At 38.7% G+C, this 12939-nt stretch overlaps 3 protein-coding genes across 3 annotated transcripts; 2 read left to right on the top strand and 1 right to left on the bottom strand.

Annotated features, from left to right (window-relative positions):
• Window positions 1-374: 374 nt before the first annotated feature.
• eif3f (eukaryotic translation initiation factor 3, subunit F) lies at window positions 375-5225 on the top strand. The gene is made up of 8 exons (XM_063462564.1): window positions 375-521; window positions 934-1004; window positions 2511-2590; window positions 2679-2816; window positions 2909-3000; window positions 3166-3302; window positions 3458-3571; window positions 5062-5225. The coding sequence occupies exons 1-8, from the start codon at window positions 410-412 to the stop codon at window positions 5137-5139; spliced, it is 822 nt and encodes a 273-aa protein (XP_063318634.1). The 5' UTR covers window positions 375-409; the 3' UTR covers window positions 5140-5225.
• A 1266-nt stretch (window positions 5226-6491) lies between these two features.
• LOC134617352 (MICOS complex subunit MIC26-like) lies at window positions 6492-7367 on the bottom strand. The gene has a single exon (XM_063462565.2). It carries the CDS (start codon window positions 7339-7341, stop codon window positions 6721-6723), a length of 621 nt encoding a protein of 206 aa, XP_063318635.1. The 5' UTR covers window positions 7342-7367; the 3' UTR covers window positions 6492-6720.
• Window positions 7368-8656: 1289 nt separating this feature from the next.
• dnaaf6 (dynein axonemal assembly factor 6) lies at window positions 8657-11873 on the top strand. Its single transcript, XM_063462813.1, has 6 exons — window positions 8657-8778; window positions 9139-9205; window positions 9306-9411; window positions 9636-9732; window positions 11344-11429; window positions 11667-11873. The coding sequence occupies exons 1-6, from the start codon at window positions 8680-8682 to the stop codon at window positions 11794-11796; spliced, it is 585 nt and encodes a 194-aa protein (XP_063318883.1). The 5' UTR covers window positions 8657-8679; the 3' UTR covers window positions 11797-11873.
• The last annotated feature ends 1066 nt before the right edge of the window (window positions 11874-12939 follow it).

The raw sequence follows: 12939 nt of genomic DNA, 5'->3' as shown, positions 1-12939 counted from the left end.
ACTGATGGGGAAATTAAAGGTCTTTGTGATGCAGTAACAATGCAAAAATGCAGAAACATAAACATATAGATTGGATGTAATAAAGCTCATTGTATATGTCATTTTAAATATGGTCTGATTCTGATGCAATCCTTTTTATGGCTTTTCCATAATAACATTATTATAACTATTATTATATCAGACTCCTTGTTAAAATAATTCACTAATTAAAAAATTCCGCTTATAGAGGAAGATACAGTCCTACAACATTGTATCACAATGATATCAATGACTTGATCATAATTAGCATTATTCTCACTAACCGCTATTTATCCGCCAGCCTCCAGGTGGCGGTATATGTGTCCATGAAGCCGGTAATCAGTTGGTCTCTTCAGGCAGTGTGATCAGTAGTCTGCCCTCCTTTTCCAAAATGTCGGTGTTCGGGCCAGTTGTGAAAATTCATCCCGTCGTTCTCGCTTCTATCTGCGACTCTTACGAGCGAAGAAATGAGGGAGCGAGTCGTGTGATTGGAACCCTTTTGGGTAAGTAAAAAGACAATATGTTTGTCCTGCGCCGCTTGGACCAACTTCGCACGAAACCAGTTGCCGCATAGCTGCTTTTAGCTTAGCTGCTAACACATGCTGGTTCAGTTCAGCAGCTGGCTAGCATTAGCTACTGTTAGTTAGCTAGCGGCATCACTCGTAACAGCTGGCCGCCCACTCAATTGTTCATATAGTTAAAAATTTAGCAAATCATCTGGACTTTTTTCCATTTTGGTGGGGTTTGCACTCATTTCATGCTTAGCAACAGGAAAAGATCGCTGTTCTTATAGCTGATGTTAGCGCTTGTTACTGTCTCGATTTAAGGGAGAATCTTCTTGTTTGCTAACTTACAACGAAGCTGCTCGTCGCTATAACAATATAATGTAAGAACTGAAACATTTGCTTTTTTCAGGTACTATTGACAAGCACTCTATCGAGGTGACCAACTGCTTCTCTGTCCCCCACAATGAGTCTGAAGATGAGGTATGTTACTAAACTCTTTATTTGCAGCTAACATAATTTTATCTATTGTTAATGTTAAAGCCAAGTGGAAAGGGCCAATAATACAGTAGCCATTCCATATCGGCCATCGAGTAATAAGCAAAGGGTCACAAGAGACGAAACCGACATTCAGCAAATAATCTAAAGAATAACGCATTATTCAGTTAGAAATATCCGAAACTCGAAGAGTCATGAATTAGAATCTTAGGAGCATCAATAAAGCAAAAGATAACTAAAATTTATCAAACTTTTGTGTGTGTTTGTGCTTTTGTGTTTTTATTTAGATGAGTCTGGGTTTTTAAATGTCCATTAAGGTTTTAATTTCGATATGGCTGCTAAATACCAGGCTGAATAAATTCCTGGTAGTTTTTCTAAATGGCTGCTGAGGCTACATGGCTACATAATTTCCTTAGGGATTAATAAAGTATTCTGATTGTGATTCTTCCTGTTATAAGAAGTTCTTTTCTGGATATGATCTGGGTCACTGTAGCGATACTTCATTTTGATATTTGTAATAGTGTTTCAAAGCACTACTTTTGAGTAGCTGAGTAAACAATAGAAACAACCCCCCTCAGAAAACTGTAGGTGGTGTTATGCTATCAGGTATGGGGTGGGGACTAAATCATTAGTTTCTAGGGGTTTTTTTCCAGACTCACAATGGGTTTATGAGGGGCGACTATGTAAGTCTTATGCATCCCCATTTACTTAAGGCAAAGAGTCTGTGTTACCTTACTGGGTAGAAGTTTGTACATTTGCCTGTTCTTTTTTTAAATTTTTGTTATTTGGTAAAGAAAACTGCATTTATGAAAAAGTCCTTTCTTTGATGGTTGCCAAAACAAGAAAAACCCTGTAATCCAGATGGACTGCTCTACAGTAATACTCTTTTATAATAGTAATACTCTGAGTTCTTTTGTGGGTATGATCTGTGCCATTGTAGCAGAAACTTCATTTTGATATGTGTAATGATTTTGCAAAGCACTACTTTTGGCAAGCTGAGTAAACAATAGAACCCCCCCCCCCCCCAGAAATGCAGTTGCAAGACTTGTGGGAGGGAGCACTGAAAATCAAAATCAATTCAGAGTTCTTCTGAGTAATCAACCTTGATCTGATCATGGCACGTTTTTACCTGACGTGCGTTGTCTCCTCCAGAATGATTGTTCTTTTATTTTTAAGTAACAAAGGGTTGTTAATTGTTTGAGTTTAATCAAAAGGCATTCAGTATTTCTAACCCCCACCCCATTAAAAGGAAAAAAAAATCTCTTGATGTTTATCTCTTGATGCCACCTACTATGTTTAATCCTGCTTTGTGAGACAGTGAATTACAAAATATCTTACAGGGTAACTATGACTAATACATGTATTATGTAATTATCACTGAACTCTTTCACAAGTGAATGATGATTCTGTAAAAATGTTTAAGAGACTAGCAACTGAAAAAGTAAAGAGAGTGTACATGGCTGTGCTTAAATGCATTGTTTTTGACCACAGGTTGCTGTGGACATGGAGTTTGCCAAGAACATGTATGAGCTTCACAAGAGGGTTTCACCCACAGAGGTCATCATCGGATGGTGTGTCAGTCGGTCATATTAACTATTTAAAGTTTGTTAAAAGTGGAAAAAACGGTATTCTTTAGCAGATGTTCATCTTTTCTGACAGGTATGCCACAGGCTTTGATATCACAGAACATTCAGTGCTCATCCACGAGTACTACAGCCGTGAGGCCTCTAATCCCATTCACCTGACCGTGGACACGGCACTGCAGAGTGGCAAAATGAACATCCGCGCCTACGTCAGGTTGGGTGATCTTTCTGTCAGCGCCTGTGTTTATGTGATCATCTACAGCCTGAAAGTGCTTCTCTGAATGTGTTTGTCTGTCTCCTACACAGTGCGCAGATGGGTGTGCCAGGAAAGACAGTTGGTGTGATGTTCACCCCACTGACTGTCAAGTATGTGTACTATGACACTGAGAGGATAGGCGGTAAGAATACAAAGAATAAATGAAGGCGACTGTTTGAAAACAAATGCTTCGTGACTAAGTATCTGTGAAATGCCAAATAATTAAATCCCAGTGTCTCAAGAAACTCACTGGGTTGCATATGTAAGGAAAGAAGACTTTATATTATACTCTCTATTTGTTCTTTAGTGGACCTGCTACAGCGAACACGTCTGACCCCCAGTCGTACCAAGGGGCTGACCTCTGACCTGTCTCAGGTTGGTGGTGCTGCAGCCAGGGTACAGGACATGTTGACCACAGTGCTGGCATACATTGAGGATGTGCTGGTGAGTATCAAGACAAACTGTCCCCTACTGTTTTTCTTTTCTTTTCTAATTAAATTCCTGCCAGTTTAACCTAATATTGGTCACCTGGGAACATTTGAGCAGTAATTAAGTTTTGCGCTGATGATGGCTATGAAGTTCATATTGTTCTGTTTCAGTCTGGCAAGGTGACAGCAGACAACAGCGTGGGCCGTTTCCTGATGGATCTGGTCAACAAAGTGCCCACTATCTCACCTGAGGACTTTGAGAACATGCTCAATTCCAACATCAATGTAAGTGCTCGTGTTTAAGTTACTATATCAGTGACATCTGCTGTTTTTTGTTTTGCTATTTGATCTAAACAGACAGGCAAATGGCACTTAAAAAATAGCAGTAGAGACTAGTTTAATAGATACTGGAGCTTGATCAATACTATCTGCGCTAATGTGTAAAAGCAAATATATTAGTGGACATGCACATTATAGAGCCCTCATTTTTCCATGCTTTAAAATTAAGTGCATCATGTTTCTTTACATGATTATGCTTTTACCCCCTATTAAAAGCTCAAGCTCATTCGCTCGTCTTACAGTCTTTGTCCAGACAGCTCAATCCAGGGGCCATAAAACAATCGGCACACGTTTGGTATTGCATAACAGCTGCCTCTCTGCTTCAGCTCCCTATTACTTGCCTATAGCTTCCAAGGCAGATGAGTGTGCAGCGTTTTGGGGCTGTCTTTGCCCCATCTCCACCCACAAATTTCCCGCAATGGAAGCAGAGTGGCGGAGGCCCATGAAAGTCTGACTTTACAATCAGAAACACCTTTTACTGTGGCCTAAAACTCCCTGCCACTTTGTCCACCCATACCTTTTTAGAGCTAAAGATCAAGGAGACCATTTAAAAGTTTCTCACTGCCAAATAAGTCGTGAGTGATAAATAAATACCCACTGCTTCTCAAGTGAGGGTCTCATCCTGTTGATTCACCATGAACTTCATAGCTGGCAAAAGGTGTCCTTGTTGTGTGATGAGCTTGGTATATTGTCTGGTTAACGTTCCCCATGGTAGTTGATAGGGAAGAGATGAGAAGAGAAGAGCCATGTCTGGCTGGTTAACAGCAACTGAACTAGAAAAGTTAAGAACGAGGGGATTCACTGATTGCAGATGGTGTTGATCTCTCAGCTGGGGAAAAATGCAAGAACAATGTGCCAAAGTCAATCATTATATATATACCTCAATAGCATTTTCAAGTATTGAAGTAGCAGACAAAGTGTGTGTGTGTGTGTGTGTGTGTGTGTGTGTGTGTGTGTGTGTATATATATATATATATATATATAGACACAAATCTAGCGTCAGGAAGGGCATCTGGCAATAAACTACCAAATCAAACATGCAGAGCTACCTGCTGTGCCGACCTGTTGTGACTGAAAATTTTATTGTTGTGGTAATAATTTACTTAATTTCTCTCCACGTATAAACATATTGGCTATAAAAACAGTAAACTGAATTGCCATATCTCTTATATAAGAGGCTTTAGGTGAGCTCTGAGTTGTTTTTGGCATTTAATTAAACTCTCCTCCTGTTTTTATGGTTATTTATGGTCTCTGGGCTCTACTTACATCATATTGTTATACTCAGGATTAGACGCTTTAGAAGATGCAAGTATTTCTGCATCATTAATCTGGGCATTATCTTTCCAAACTTGTCATCCTTTAATCTCGTTTCCTTGTTATGCTGCTATAATCTTTAACTTTAGTGTGAATCTAAATGCTCACTTTTGTTGTTGCAGGACCTGTTGATGGTGACCTACCTGTCCAACCTCACCCAAGCACAGATTGCTCTCAATGAGAAGCTGGTGCTGCTCTGAGAGGGTTTCTTTGAAGTCATTCATATTTAATTTTTGTACTTTTTTTTTTTTTTGACTGATATGAAAATAAAGATGTTAAACAGTCACACAGTGTGCATTCCCTGTGGTAAGATGGTAATTAAATTTAAGGCTGCTTGGTTTGTCACAAGTAGCTAATGAACATTAAAAGAAGGATCATACTGCTAATTCAATTGAATTTTTATAACACATGTTCCCTTTCCACTTATTAGAAACCTCACATTTACTGCTGTCAACCTGCTGCACTGCAGGCTTCATGATGCTTGATCTGTGATAATGCATTTTCAAGGAGGCAACTGACCTTATATCTTATCATGGGCGTATGTAGGTGGCTTGTCTACCCAGGACATTTGATTGGCCCTCCACCAATATATTTTGACTCAAGTTCAATCCTGGTGTAAAAGATGGGCATAGTTTAAGGGTGTGTAGCACTTTAAGCCTTAATTCTTTCTGAAGATCAGCAGGCGGTGGGAACTTCTGCCTGTAAAAGGACTTTGGTTTATATGGAATTATAAGGTTAACGGCCTTCCAGTCTTTTTTAACATCAACATTTTCCTGATTAGTTTGTGAGCTCAGTCACTAGTTAAATTTCATAAAACATTAAATTTACTACGTTCTGGTCAATAAGTCAGAAATTATGATTTTCCAGGAAATCCTCATTGGCTAATGACATTTTATTTCCAAGTCGCTACCCAATGAGCATGTGCTTAATTTCAGCCTGAACCACTGGTTGTTTTGGCGTATCCAGTTTCAGAATGCTAAGCTGGCAATAGCAAAATTGCTCAACTCAAAGCTGAGATTTTACTAATTAGTAGGTGATATCATGGTGGGCGTGTATGTCGTTTTAACTAGTGCTTCTAAGTACATCTGGGTCATGCTGTTTTCTACTTCCACTCAACAGTAGTTTAGCCATTTCTACTCCATACCATTTACTTTAACGCTTTAGAGTGACTTTGACGTTTTACTGTAAAAGCATTAAAATATAAAGCTGAGATATATCAAGCATTACTCAGCAGTATAATGCAAATGGGTCTAATGAGTACTTAATACTACAAATGTTTTGAGTTTATGTAGGATTATGACTTTTTAGCAAAACCTATTTTATACAATATGTTTAAAATCCGTGAGTATAATAATTGTAACCTGTATATGACAAATAAAACTTGAAACTAGTACACAATTTCAGATCAAATGTGACTTGCCTACTTTGGTCTTTGCCACCCCATTGAACAAAATTGTTAAAATAAACGACTGATTATTAAAATCCTGAATTAGTTTTCTTCTCTTTGGTGCTGACCATCTTGTTTGTGCATGTGGCATTATAAGACACAGAATCAAGGCGGTAAAACAACTTTAATGTAAGACACTGCTTTATCTCTACATAAATACACATTCAAATCGGAAGGAAGTCATTCAAGTTGCAAATCCCCCCTTCCCTTTGCCCGGCCTGAGTTTCATGTGAAGCTTAGTGCAAAGTGTCTAGAAAGCGCTCAGTTTACAGTATCGGGATAAAGCTGCTGTGTGATTGGCTACTGCTCGGTTATTGCAGTCACGCCGGGGTCGTCACTGTTTGGTCTCGGAGTCGCTGCTCTTTTCGGGTTTATTGACCTTCTCAGCTTTGCTCTGGGGGTTTAGGATCTTCTCCGCCGCTGCGTAGCTCTGCACGGCCAAGTCGTACACTGAGTCTCCGGTTGACTTTGCGATGGCCGCTGCTTGCTCCGGGTAGTAGAGAGAGGCGCTCAGGGTCATGAGAGTGGTCGGGTAGATGAGTTTCTTAATCCTGGAGCCTCTGGCAAGAACCAGCCCGAGGACTCCGGTAAAGCCGATGACTCCCGCCCGGGGGTAGAAGTCCTTCGGGGGGTTCTTCACATAGGCGTATGCGTCGTTCCCAAACTGGAAGACCCCCTGAACTTTGGGTTTAATTTTCTCATAGGTGACCTGACACCAAGCAGTGTACGGCTCCGCTAACTTCCTGAGGGTGGCGACTCGCTCCTCTAGCTGCCCCGCTTTAGGCTCCACGTTCTGAAACTTCTCCGGGGGAGCGGTGTACAGAGACAGTTCGTCCACGTTTAACGGAGCCGCCGCCACCGCTGGTTCCTTCTCGCCGTCACCGGTAGCAGCAAACACGGTGAACGGTGAAAATCGCAGGGCTCCCGGCATGGCACTACCTGTCACCTTCAACATGATCCCCGCGGGCCATGCATTCACTACGGTATCCACGGAGGGACAAGGCAGATAGCCCCGCCTCTCTGATTCTCACCCAAACGCTTTTACTACGCTTGAAAGCGCGCCAACAGTGGCAGGAGGAATAAAGTATATCTGTGAGGACAAGGCTTTACAGATAGCAATGATGTCTGTACCCACATCTCCAAACCATGCTTCACATGGAACTCCAAAGATATGCAGTTTAAAAACAAAGCGTTGTTTCACCATAAATTGACTGCCTGTCATGCATATGTTTGAATGGGTTCGTTATCAATAAAGTTGCAAAAAAGGAATAACATACTTGTTAAAGGTAGATTATGAAGGTATGGGTAAACTAAATACACTGTAAGAACTATATTTTTAATGACAACTTTAAAATAGGAAGTTAGAATGAGGACTTAAGCAAGCTGCTTTATTTTAGTAGTCTACAATAAAGTCCTCTGTGCCTAACTGGGATATCTGCTGTTCTGATCCACTGCCCTCATAATATGATACTCAAATATTCCACGTAAAAGTCAAAGCTAAGGCAAGGTCTGCTACCTGAGGTAGCCTAAACTGGATGAAATGGTTAGTATTTGCATCACTTACACAATTTTTTTTCCCTCCAATGTTTCTTTTTAAACAGTTTTAACAACTTATAGTCATTCTTTCTTTTATTACAATCTTAGATACACCACTGGTATTTAGACTGCACTTTTGCTGGACTAATCTAAAGAAAAGCTGTTTACAGTACATAAAGCATTTAGCCTGTAACAGCGTCCTATAAAAGTCACCCAGCAGCCATCTTGCTAACGCATTCAGGCATAAATATGACACCTATTTTAAACCATTACGTGAATTAACTTTCAGTTAAATTGAAATAGTCAGTGGGACATTACATTAATGAAGCAGTCGTTCATTCTAAAATAAGTCTTTAAAACCACCATCTTTGTTTCTTTTTTGTTTGTTTGTTTTCTCAGTGCGTAGTTTTTTCTCGTATACAGCATTATGCTCAAAGCTGCAATAAAAAAAGAGAGCTAGAGGAGATCGTGATATTAGAAATTCCCTGGCAAGGCTTCTTAGCTCACGGCGATCTGGTTACCGTGACTCTGGTCACGTAATTTGTTCGACGTCACTGGTTTCCATGGCAGCGGAAAAGCCTGGCGTCTCCAGGGAAACAGAAAGCGTCAACAATCCAAACGTGAGCTGCTAAAATTAGTATACTAGCACCAATTAAAATAATTGTTTTGTTATAGTTACTTATAGTTTAGCAGCTTTCTCCTCCTCGTTTGTGTCCGCTGCGCTTTTTATTTTTGTTTATTTGTTTTGTTTTTCTGAATGGATTGTCTTGGGGTATCTTCCGCACAGAGCCTCCAGGCTCTGTCTGCCTTGTTGTCCAGTCAGCAGGACGAAGAAGAGGAAGATGAGGAGTGTAAAGTAAGATCTACATGCATCCATGTTAAAACCCTGCTAACACTAGCTTTTAGTATCTTCCTCGGAAATTGTTGTCTCTTTACATTTTTCAACAAGCAAAATTTTAATCCTATGTATATAGGAAGGATAATCAATCAGCACTAGCAAAATGAACCTTTAAAAATAATTTTTCAATAAAAAATATACATTTTAGGGTATTTAGAAAAATGGTGTGAAGTTTATTAGTCTGCAGGTGTGGGCAGGGAGGACCAATGGGGGAATATGGAGTAAAACGAAGTGGACAGAATATGTATCATTGTATTTCAACTACAGCAACCATTAAGCCAAGTCTCCCCCAACACTAATATTAGTTTATGTTCACAGGATGTGAAAGCATATGCACGCTTGGGTCCCGGACATATTGGCCCACCACCCAAAAACGAAAAACAAGGTACTATTTTTCAATTATAAGCACTCCCAAAAAGTATTTATTCAAGCATACATACTGTTTCTGCATTTGTCTTTCTCTCTTTATGTGACTGTTTAATTAGTGTCAACCGCATACACGAAGAAGAACAGCAAAGATATCTGGTGTGAAGAAGAAGTGGCCGAAGGCTCACAGTATGATGATCTCACTGACCCAAGGCCACAACCTGAGTAAGACTGCAATGCACAAAGAAACACACACCAACAGTGGATGTAAAAAAGCATCAAACATTATGAAAAGCAGATATTTAAAGGTTCAAAAGAGTCCTCATACTTCTTCAAACACTGTCTGTTTCTGAGTTTAATCTCCTTCTGTTCAAGGTAATGTCTGGTAATGTGATATTTGTTGTGTTTGGTTTTAGTGTGTCTGCTTCATTTATAACCTCTGTGTGCAGGTATGAAATAATCCTGAAGCAGAGTGTAGGAACAGAGGATCTCTTCTTGGGATTAAGCAGAAAGGATCCATCCTCCATGTGTTGTGAAGCCATGCTGGTAACTTACCAAGTGTCACAAGATTTCTTAACACTTCACTCAGTGCACTTTTTTGATACTAAAATGAAATGCACAAGGTTGTGATCAAGAGCAGCAAGGCATAAATCTCCTATTAAATGTTGGCTGGCTTCAGATAATTCTGTTGAAGACGTAGTTAGTTTTAGACTTTAGAAAGGAACAGTCTAAAAATGTTCAGGAGCACAGGTGAGACAGGTTAACCCTATAGTGACCAGGCTCTATATACGTAAAAAAAAAAAATATTGAAATGCTTCTAATAGTGTTTATCTTTCCTCTACTGTTCACCTGATCTCTGACAGATACTTCAAAATGTTCTCAAATTGCTAAGATTGTCTTTGTCTGTTACTTTGTGTAAATATGAAATGTTATGTATATATAAGGGAATTGTGTGTTTTAGTATGTTTGTATCATTTTCACTCCAAAATACAGATGAACTGACTTGCAATACTTTGATCCGCAACAAATTACAAAGAAGACATCATAGATCAGGGTGTTTTTTCATTGTCTTTAACTTCCAATCTTCTAAACAAAAGTCTTGTTTGTAGATTTATAAAGCTGATTTTGTTCATCTAGATTTCAGTGGGAGAAACATTTCACCGGGTTACTCCTTCACTCTCAGCTGACAGCAGGTTTCCCCAAACTTATAAACAATACAGTTGCATAATAAGAGAAAGCACCATTGCTTTCATGATCAGAACATGCATTGTCATGACCACTGTTCAGTGGCCATGAGGCCTATTCACAGACCTTCTGGCTCTTTGTTAAGCAATGCTGCTAGTTTCAGTCATTATGCAAGCGTACTCTGTGTAAGGTTGGGGAAACCTGCATTTAGCTGAGACTGATAAAGTCACTTGGATGGTTGATGTAGTGTTTCTCCTACTGAAATCCAAATGAAAAGAATCAACTTTCTGGGATTTCCTCACCTGTATTATTGAGCATGCATTAAAACATATGTAAAAATATTTCCAATAAATAATATTTGGAGTCTGCATTTAAAATAGTTTGTGTTAAAACACTTATAAATATTGAGATTACGTGCATTCACTCTTTTAGATTGGTCATAGTAAGATGCTTGATTCTGGAATAATCACCGATATGGCACAATAATTACAGCAGCTATTTAGGTACTTTCACCTACTGGAAGGATCTCCACAGCAGATCCGCATATTTGATTTGGCACACATTTTATGCTGGATGCCCTTTATGATGCAACCATTTATCCGGCTTTGAAATCAACACTATAGTACACTAGCTGTTTCAGGATCTCAAACTGGGATGTTTCACATGTAATGTGTGTTAACCTTTAAAAAGTGGAAGTAGAAGTAGAAGTAATATTCAAAGCAGGAAACAACTAACAATTAAAAAAACCCAGCAGCACATGTACATACACGGCTGGGGTCATAAATGACCCCACTCAGTTACTTGAAGGTTAAGAGTAATTGGAAGGAAGAAAGTATTTTTTAAAACCTAATCTTGCATTAAAATTGAAGAATAAAAAAGGGGAAATGTTTTTAAAATAAAAATGATACATATATATATATTAATGTGAACAGTGTAGAATAATAACAACGCTAACTTTTCCCTCACTTGTAGGTTAAAATCAAACTACCAGACACTAAAGCAACAGATGTGGTGCTGGATGTGAAAGAAAAGTTCCTTGATCTACGGACGCCGAAATAGTAAGAGATCCTTTGAAAATGTTTGCTTTCATTTTTAATTCCCTGAAGACTTAGAGGCAACATTTAAGACCAGAAGCGCCCTGTTTCAGATATTTCCTTTTAATCAGAGGTGCATGCCAAGATCTGAGCTTTGATTGCTTTATCACACAACTCTTAATGTCTTTCAGTGTTAGACATATATCATCCCCCCCTCAGTGCTACTTGTTTTTTTTAACCTGCCTTTCCATCTGTTTTCAGCAAACTGGGGCTCCATCTCCCCAATCCGGTCCACAAAAATGAGAGCAAGGCCCAGTTCTTCAGTGAGAGGGAGGAACTGGAGGTGACTCTACTAATGAAGCGTCCTATGGACTTCATCAATATGCAATGAAAAAGGATGATTTAGCAGCAAATACCATTATACAAACTGACACATTAAGCATTAAAACCAGAAAGTAATTGGGAAATAATCAGCAAAAACTCTGCTATGAATTTCTTCATGAATTTTGTGAGTTTAAGCTATTGCTTGTGTCATCACAGCCTCTATGACTGTTAAATTGTGGATTTCTAATAAATACTTGATTCCAAAATGGATTATTTTCATTTTCACTTCAAATTTCTACACCCAATACCCTACAATGACAACATGAAAAAAATTACTTTAAATTTTTTGCAAATTTGATAAAAATCAACAAAAAACATACAACATGTACAGATGTATCCAGCATTTGCTCACCATTATTCAAGCGTACTGTGTGTAAGGTTGGGGAAACCCTTATTTTGAGGAACACTAAACATGATACCTGCAACTGTCTATTTTTAAGCAATCTTTGATCTACATAACATTTACCATTTATAGTGTATATTGCAATACAACAACTTAATGTAGCTGTTATTACTGACTTTCATGGTGTACACATCTTAATGTGGTACACAGCTTAATTAATCATTGAATTCAGGTCTTTTGAGGCTATTTTATACAACTTTTCACTGGACTGGTGCCTATCCCAGCAGGGCTAATATATAGTGACCGAAAAAAGATTCACAGTCACAGTCCCACTCTAGGAGAATTTAGAATTACCAGTCAATCTTTCCTCATTAATGTCTTTGGGCTGTGGGAAGAGTTTTGAACATGCAAACTCCATACAGGAGTACCCAGAGCTCAGTGCTGCCTGAAGATGATATACAAGAAAATTGCTCAGCCTTCATTTTTAAAAAATACTTTTATATTCACACAAAACTTAATGGAGATGCTGCATTTACTGACTTAAATACTAACTCTTATCATCTTTATACTTGTTCTCGTTCTGGAAACAATCAATCATACTACTGCTACCAGTGCCACCACTACTATTTCTAATACTACTGCAAGTAATATTACTGCTAATAACAACTTATATAGAAAGACACACAGAAAGTTTTCATCATGCAGGCTTAAACTTTAACTATTAATTGTTCATTCATTCTCCTCATTTCAAGTCAAGTGTCTGAAGGACTCTGTTTAATTTTTACCATGTTCAAAGAAAAGTATCTA

Source organism: Pelmatolapia mariae, linkage group LG18, assembly GCF_036321145.2.
Source record: "Pelmatolapia mariae isolate MD_Pm_ZW linkage group LG18, Pm_UMD_F_2, whole genome shotgun sequence".
NCBI classification, from domain to species: domain Eukaryota; kingdom Metazoa; phylum Chordata; class Actinopteri; order Cichliformes; family Cichlidae; genus Pelmatolapia; species Pelmatolapia mariae.
Note: the sequence above shows the minus strand (reverse complement) of the source record. Positions and strands in the feature narration are given on the sequence as shown.